General features: G+C 48.0%; 1 protein-coding gene across 1 annotated transcript; it reads right to left on the bottom strand.

Moving 5' to 3' along the window:
- Positions 1 to 2,145: 2,145 nt before the first annotated feature.
- LOC131264491 (uncharacterized) lies at positions 2,146 to 7,147 on the bottom strand. The gene is made up of 2 exons (XM_058266789.1): positions 2,898 to 7,147; positions 2,146 to 2,155 (listed from the first exon to the last, which is right to left on the bottom strand). The coding sequence occupies exons 1-2, from the start codon at positions 7,145 to 7,147 to the stop codon at positions 2,146 to 2,148; spliced, it is 4,260 nt and encodes a 1,419-aa protein (XP_058122772.1).
- Between the last annotated feature and the right edge of the window lie 1,593 nt (positions 7,148 to 8,740).

An 8,740-nucleotide genomic window follows, 5' to 3' on the forward strand; every position in this document is an offset into this window, starting at 1 on the left:
ACATTTTGCAAATAGAAACAGAACTTATAGAAAGGTTTCGAAATATTGTAATAGCCATCAACTGTTCACAGCCTTTAAATCCAAAAACTATGAGTCTATATTGCCAAGACACATACATGTTTTACATACATCATTACAATTGGTACAAAATGCCTTCTACTGTCCATAAAGTTCTTGCGCATGTAGATGAAATCATTGTAAACGCCCCAGCACCATTGGGATCCTTAGGAGAGGGAGCAGCAGAAGGTAGAAATAAAATATACAGAAGAGATAGAAGAGAACATGCCCGTAAAATGTTACGAGAATTCAATCGGGTAGAGCACGGACTACGAACGGGTAAAATCCGTTCGTATCGAGTTGTCAAGGGTCACTCATGTTGAAAAGCGCGGGCAAATCTGGCTGTCAAGTATCACTCACCTCCTCTCAAATGTGTTCATTTTACCTGCCATTTTGAATATGAACGAAATGAACTCTTTTCGCAAATCCGTTCGTTCCCGTTTGTATGGGAAGAAATCCGCGAGGTTTTAAGCCGCGGATTCTCAACGAATTCATACATTTTAGGGATCTTATTTAAAAAAAGAGTGTTAATTGCTTTTCTGAGGATCCTATTTGTAGTTTTTTATGAATTTATCATCATTTTGTGTAATTATTCAAAATAGTAAAAATATTTTTCGATGATTTAAGATTATTATTACATGATTATTGTAGCATGAAAGAATATGGAATTTGTTTTTTGAAATTTAGGAAATCCAATTAAATCGTATTTGATGTGCAATTGTACTACGATTTTTGTTTTATTACTAATCAACTCTGGCAATACCTACAGGTGTATGCTGTTGAATACCGCCTACAACATATTCTCCCACGTTCTCCAAGAACGACTTGACCCATATGCTGAAGAGATAGTAGGAAACTATCAGAGGGGATTCGGAAGAGAGAGATCAACCATTGATCAGCTTTATTGGCCTTAAAGCCACATATAATAGCATAGCCAGAGTACACCTGTTGCAACTCTTGCAACCTCTTGGTCGGATATCGGAATCAAACTTCAATAAAAGTCAGCGATTTCTTCGATTTGTTTTGAGCCAAGAGTGAGGCACTCTTCCCTCTTGGCTCCTATTTATGTCCTTTTTCCTCCGGTTCTCGCAAGCCCGACCAACGAACGCTAGCCGACCGTCATCATTCCTCCTTATCAGCTGATCGAGTAAAGGTGACCCGGCGATCTTTTTTTGTTCCGACAAGTGGCTTGTAAATTGCAAACAACATAATTTGGATGTGGCAACATTCGAATGTGATGGTTTGCAACACACTTGTATCAAGCCATGAGCCCATTTGGAATCCCAGCTGAATTCATCAGACTTGTAAGAATGACCATGACCAACGTCACTTGTCAGGTGAAGGTAGAACTCTCAAGTTCCCTTGCTACCACCAAGGGACTGCGCCAAGGGGATAGGCTTGCCTGCATACTCTTCAACCTAGCGCTAGAGAGGGTCATCCGAGACTCGGAAATGGAAACTTCGGGGACCATCTTCTATAAGTCAATCCAGATGCTGGTATACGCTGATGATATTGATGTTATTAGTAGAAGACTCTCCTATGTAGCAGAAGCATACCAAAGGATCGAGTAAGCGGCTAATAACCTCGGACTGCAGATAAACGAGGGAAAAACCAAGATGATGGTGGCACCACCAGCGGCCCTGCCAACAATTGCCGAAAGCCTACTCGAGGGTGACGCACAAGTAGGTGAACGCCGGACTAAACCGGAGGAGGGACAATTGAGGAGCCGATATAATGACGAGCTTTAAGAGCTGTACGGAGACCTCACTGTCGTACAGCGAATTAGACTCGCCAGGCTCCCGTAGGCTGGCCATGTCATGAGAATGGCACCGGGCGACCTAGCCCGTAAAGTCCTTTTAGGTTGTTCCTAAGGACAGAGGACACCTAGCACGCCAGGCCTAAATTGAGATGGAAGGATGGCGTAGACAAAGCCACCAATAAAGCCGGGATATGGAATTGGACCAGCGTGGCGAGCTACCGTGAGCGAAATTTCTTTATTGGAAGATCAAACAGTTCTACGGAGTGGAAAGGATAGTTATATTGAAGTGAAAAAACGATTTAGTAGGCCAGTCTTGCGATTGAACTTGGCTAGAGTGGTCTGCATTCAAAGAGGTGTAAGAATAATTCAAGTTAAAAATGGTTGTAAGTATATCATAATAGGATATACAGAAAGGATAAATAATCAATGCTGTTGCGAATGCAACCTGCTTCTTTCCTGTTGGGGTTTAAGAAATAAAAACGGTGATTTTCGTTAACGGCCTTGTGGCACGTTTTAAAAACTTCACTCTATTTATTCTGGGTACAGGAAAAAGGACTTCAAATGATCGTGCTTTCGCTTTTATAGTGGCCGAACGCACGTTGGCCCCCACCCCCGGCTTAGCCCGAAGTTGAATGCAGGCCCGAAGATAACGAAATATTTCCTGTCTGTGGGACGGAGCGTTACGAGCGTTACGCGTTCGTAACATTGCCCCCCGAGTAATTATGCCGACTGGGCCATATTTACTTTACTCCGTCCTGTCTCTCGTTGTTTACTAAACAGCTGTCAGTTCGAACCTCGTGCTGGCGCGTCACCGTTTCCATCCTGTTTGACGTCAAGCACTGCAATCTTTGTTGCCGGTCGTTGGAGTAAACCGTTTTGGGTCTGCACCGTTGCTTGCCGCACTTGCCCGTCCTTGGCTCGAATTACTCCGACGACCCGTCCCTTGGGCCAGCTGTTCCGAGGTAAGCTTCCGTCCGCGATTACTACTACATCTCCTTCTTTTATAGGGCGTACCGGGTGGAACCATTTCGTTCGACGTGCTAGAGTCGGCAGGTAATCCGCAACCCACTTCCTCCAAAACCTGTTGGCTAGCTGTTGCGATGTCTTCCACGTTGTTCGCAGTGCTGTGGAACCGTCATCGAGGGCGACCGGAGGTTTCGTCCCGTTGGAGCTTCCGAAGAGAAAATGGTTAGGCGTTAGTGGTGAATCTGACTCATTGTCCAGGGGTACGTGTGTGAGGGGCCTTGAGTTTATGACAACCTCAATCTCAGCCAATGTCGTTTCCAGGATTTCATCGGTTGGGAGTCGCGGCATCTGAAGTTCACCAATACACCTTTTTACCGACTGGATCAGGCGCTCCCAACCACCTCCGAAATGTGGTGCCCCTGGAGGGTTGAATACCCACGTCAGACCTGGCGCGTTGAACTCTTCCATCAACTTGTCACGATCAATGTTTTGCAGAACCTCCTTCAGCTCGCGGGAGGCCCCAACGAAGTTGGTTCCGCAGTCGCTTCGTATTTCCACCGGCATTCCCTTTCGCGCAATGAACCGCCGGAGCGCGAGAATGCAGGATGAGGTGTTCAGCGTGTGGACGACTTCCAAGTGTATTCCCCGTGTAGTGAGGCACGTGAAAATTACTCCCCACCGCTTCTCCGATCGTCGGCCAACTGCTACGTGCATGGGCCCGAAGTAATCAACTCCCGTGTAGGTGAACGGTTGTTGGAAAGCTGCCAACCGTTCCATGGGAAGGTTTCCCATCAGCGGGGGATCCGGGTTGGCGCGGTGAACCTTGCAATATTGGCAGCTTCGACGTACACGGTTAAATTCGGAGTTTATCCGCGGTATGTGGAACTTCTCTCGGACCTGGTTAATAGCCGTTTGGTGGTTAATGTGCATATACCTCTCGTGGAAATCCGCTAGCAGGAGGGCCGTTGCGCGGTGATTCCTAGGCAAGATTATGGGACGCTTTACGTAGTCATCGATCCAAGGGCAGTTAATCAAGCGGCTTCGCGATCTCAGCACTCCGTGGTCGTCGATTTCCGGGGATAATCGGAACAGCGTGCTGTCTTTGTTGAGGACACTTCTCGTCGGCTGGTGTCCGTGGTCAGCATCGCTTAGGCGTTGTATCTCCTCGGGGAAGGCGTCTCGTTGAGCGGTGATGAATATTGCCCGCTCGGCCTGCTCTAGCTCTTTCGAGTTGAGCGGTCCCGTGGCGATTGGCTCCCGCTTGGATTGCTTCCGCAGGTTGTTTGCAAATCGGAGAACGTATGCGATCGCTCTTAGTAGCCTTTTCCACCTGGAAAAACGATCGAAAAGGATTAAGGGCTCAGTGACTGAGTGATGCAGCAGCTTCGGCCTCAATTCCTCTGCGGTTTCTTCAATGGATGCCTGGGCTCCTGGCCACTGCTGTTCTGGTTCACGAAGGAAGTCGGGTCCTCGGAACCACCTGCTTGATGGACCCAGGTCTGGGAAACGTTGCCACTTGGTCCCTTCATCCGCCACGTTCATCTTCGTCGGAAGCCACCGCCAATCCGTCACTTCTGTATGTTCCAAGATTTCCCCTACACGGAAAGCGACAAACTGACTGTACCGTCGGTGATCGGAGCGTAGCCAGCTTATCACGTTTTTGGAGTCCGTCCAGTAAACACACTTGGCGATATTGATTCGATGCTCCTGCAGGATCGTAGCGGAAAATCTTGATCCAATTAGCGCTGCTTGTAGTTCGAGTCGGGGAATCGAGGCAAACTTTATGGGTGCTACGCGTGTTTTCGACCCGATTAGCGCACACTCTATGGTGTCGCCCTCCTTGAAACGAAAGTATGCCACGGTAGCCATCGCATACTCACTCGCATCGCAGAATACGTGCAACTGGACGTGTTGTACACTGGCTGACGTGGTATTTCGGTAGCACCGGGGTATGCTCACCTTTAAAGCTTCCGGCAGATACGTTACCCACATGGACCACTTTTCAGAAATGGTCCCGATGATCTCTTGGTCCCATCCGAGTCCTGCTCGCCATATTTCCTGTAAGAGAATCTTTACGAAGATGAGGAAACATCCGATCAGGCCCATTGGGTCGTATATCATCATGAGTGTTCTCAGGACTTCTCGTTTGGTGGGAAATCTTTCGCCTGAGAGTAGCTGCTTATCGTGTTTGGGTGAGAGACGGAATGTGAACGAATCCGTTGCTATATCCCACCACATTCCCAACACTTTTTCCTTGTGGGTTTCAGAACACATATTTAGGCTGAGGTCACAGGGTTGTTCCTTTCGTAGGTGCGCGGCCACATTAAACGAGTTCGAAACCCAATTTCGGATTTCGAAACCACCTTGGGCGTGGATAAGACGGACTTGCTCGGCTAGTTCTATCGCCTCTTCTTCGGTTTCAACACTAGTGAGCATGTCATCCACATAGTGCTCGTTCTTAATACAGCTGACTGCGCGTGGGAATTGCTCTTCGAACCGTTCAGCATTGATGTTTTTTACATATTGAGCGCTGCTTGGTGAGCATGCTGCGCTGAATGTCATGACCGCTACGGCATACGTCGCCGGCTCAGCGTTGTTGCCTTGGTCACCCCAGAGAAACATTTGGCTTCGTTGATCTTCTTTCTTCATTTTAACTTGAAAGAACATTTCTCTAATGTCACCGGCTACAGCAATGTGGTATTCCCTAAACTTAAACAATACCGAGAGAAGACTAGTGAGCTGGTCCGGCCCGGTGACGAGATGGGTGTTCAAACTCACACCCCTGACTTTGGCAGCTGCGTCGAACACCATCCTCAGCTTCCCTGGTTTGTTCGGGTTGGTGACTGGGAAAATCGGCAGGTACCAGTCCCTAGGGTGTTTTTCGAGTTTTTCCGATTCGGTCAAGCGTCGTATGTAACCCTTTGCCTCGTATTCCGTCATTTTTTGCGTGATCGCCTTTGCTAGCTCAGGGTCTTTAAGCATTCTTTTCTTGAGACACTCGTACCGCTTCATCGCCATGTCTTTGTTACAGGGAAGTCGAACGTTGTCGCATCGCCACAAGAGACCGGTCTCAAAACGGCTTCCTTCAATCCTTGTTTCTCGTTTAAGGATCTCGAGTGCCCGTTCGTCATCCTTCGAATGTAGTGCCCTTGTGGTGCTTGAAATTCCAAGTGACTCGATCGCGAAGAATTCCTTCACCGCGCTGTGCAGTTTGTCGTCACTTTGGTCAGCGCATGGACAGATGTTAATGCTATGGTGCAGAACGGTTTTCTCGACGGTCGGATGAAACGAAGAACACGGCCCATAAACAATCCACCCCAGTCTCGTCTTTGTAGCAATAGGTTGGTTGGCCTTGCCCTCTAAAGTCACCATCGCTTGCCCCAACCTGCAATTGTCTGCTCCGATTAGCACCCGGGGTTTGACATCAGCGTAAGATTCGGCTTGCGCTCCCATGAGGTACTTATATTGCTTGGACAGTGCTTCCGTGTCTAGCGACTGTTCTGGTAGCGCAAGTTGCTCCAGCGTGTGCACCTTCGACATTTTATGCCGCTTGCTCCCGTCGAAAGCGCCAGAAAGTGTGATCGCTAATCGAACTGACCCGGCCTCCTCGCGTTTCTGATTACCGGTCCAGTTGATGCACAGCGGCTGCGGAGCTCCACTTAACCCCAGTTCTGCGACCAGGTCGTGCTCGATGAAGGTGGAAAATGATCCGTCGTCCAGCAAGGCATAGGTCTTTACCGTCCTTCCCTTGCCGTGAAGGACGATCGGCACATACCGTAGTAGGACCCCGCCCGCTGCGTTCACATGGACGTTGCACTCCGCCGTTGCCACCGTCGTTGTCGAAGCCGGCCGGTTACCGACTTTCTCGCTGTGTAGTAGTGTGTGGTGTTTCTGCGTGCAGCCTCCTTGTCCGCACACGTTGGAGACTCGGCAAGTGCTTCGATGCCACCTTAGACACTGTGAACACGCCTTTCGATTGGTCACGATGGCCCATCGAGCCTTCACGTTCAGTGATAGAAATGTCTTGCACTCCGTAAGGACACTACACTGGCCGTCACATGCTGCGCACACTTTGCCGCTGCTACATGTTGCATCGTCCTGCGTCTCCGTTGCGTGCACGTTCACAAACGCGTTCGTCCGTCGCGTCGAGTGTTGTTCTGCGCGGGGTCGATCGGGTCGCGTCGTGTTTGGGGCCGATGGTGTGTATGCGACGGGCAGGGCTCCTATGCTGTCCGCAAGCTCCCCGATCCAGTTACCGAAATCTCGTAGTGTTGTGTCGTGTGTGTTTCGGGTGTACCAAGCCCATTGGTAAAATGCGGAAGGCGGCAACTTCCCTACAACCCAACTGACTGCGACATGCAACATTGCCCCGTTTCCACAGATTCCTACCCCCGCGAGTCCAGAACTGTCAGCTTTCTCTTGCACTCCTTGTCTTCCTACTCGTTCTAATGATGAACCGGCGTGCTAGGGGAGAAGTTACATCTGCCCTTTCACATCTTCCCTTTCAGGCTGACACATTGCAATAGCGGAACCGATCGTGTAGCATTCCCACACTGCACAGCGACTCGCAAATGTGTTCGTGCACTTTATGTCGGTCAATCATGTACAGAATAAAAAGTACGTTTGTATGAATGCCATCACGCACCAACTGCCAATAGCGACGCGGTGAAGTTTTCAGTCTTCGAAACATCCAGCGCCAGAACAGTCGTGTTGAAAAGTGTAAAGTGTTTTTCCAAAGTTCATGGTGCCCAATGGGAAACTTATAGAAGAAAAAGTGCATCCATCAACAAGTCCACGACGGCGTCAGCTCATGAACGATCTGGTCCGTAAAACAGATGAGAAGTTTGATCGTTTAGAAGCATCATGGAATCGGTAAGTAAACAGTGTAATAGAGCAACATCATGACCGTTTATAACAGCGACTAGGTTTTTTAGGCCAGGTACCTGGCCCGTCAGCAGTCCCTTGCTCACCAACCGCCCTTTGGTAGGTTTCATGCCACCCCCGTTACAGTTTCTAGGTCTTTCTGCAGAAGGTATATTGTGTTGACAATTGCCGAACAGTAAGCGGGTTGAAATACAAATACGAATAACGGGATCAAAAATAACGAAATAATCTAACCGTCTCCCTGTTCGACCAGCGTCTGATCTTGGCATTTATCCCTTTAACTGAAGCCCCCATCGACATAAATGTAAAAGCACTGTAATATCGCAAAATGTTACCAAAAACCAAACGCGTCTATCAAACAGCTCGGTTAGTAGGAGGTTTTTCAAAGACAGATACTTGTTCCGAGTTACAGCATATTGTACCAGTTTCTGTGCCACACAGTGCATGTCTTGTGGTTGCGCCACTTTTTATGCTTAGCTTACATGAACCACAAAGCAACCTTTGCAAATGGTTAAGTGTTGTCAATGAGTCAGTGAATGGTCAAAATCTGCGCACATTTGTTTTTCGGCCAGAGTGTGAAAACAAGATTTGCAAAAATTAATTTTTTTTTGCGTCTCGTGTAAACTAAGCATAATGCTTGGTCTACACGAAGCGCAAAGCAACCTTTGCAAACGGCAAAATGCTGTGAGTTAACGGTAAAATACTGTCAGATGGGCAGTCAACTGTTAAAGTAAGCGAAAATGATTTGCGAAATAGATTTGCAAAAATTTGCAAACCCGGTATAGAGTGCCGTTGGATGGAAAATAGTTGTTTGTGATGATGTACACTGGTTGTTGATAAGATTTCAGTGTACACACTAACTCTGTGATTTTTTTTATAGTTAAACAATTAAATCAACACTGAACGCGCTTTCATTTGGATCGGCTCACGGATAGCAACGTCTACACGAAGCGAAAAAAAGTGACAGAAAAACTGACATTTGCGCCTGTATGCTCAGAATTTTGTGCCTCGTGTAAACTAAGCATAACACTCCTACTACGCATGATAATCCGTAGATGCGAATTGCGATGCGAA

Source organism: Anopheles coustani, chromosome 2, assembly GCF_943734705.1.
Source record: "Anopheles coustani chromosome 2, idAnoCousDA_361_x.2, whole genome shotgun sequence".
In the NCBI taxonomy this organism is placed as follows: Eukaryota; Metazoa; Arthropoda; class Insecta; order Diptera; family Culicidae; genus Anopheles; species Anopheles coustani.

Coding starts and splice junctions, on each gene's coding strand:
- LOC131264491 (XM_058266789.1), bottom strand. CDS start 7,147: ATGTTGCATGTCGCAGTCAGTTGGGTTGTAGGGAAGTTGCCGCCTTCC.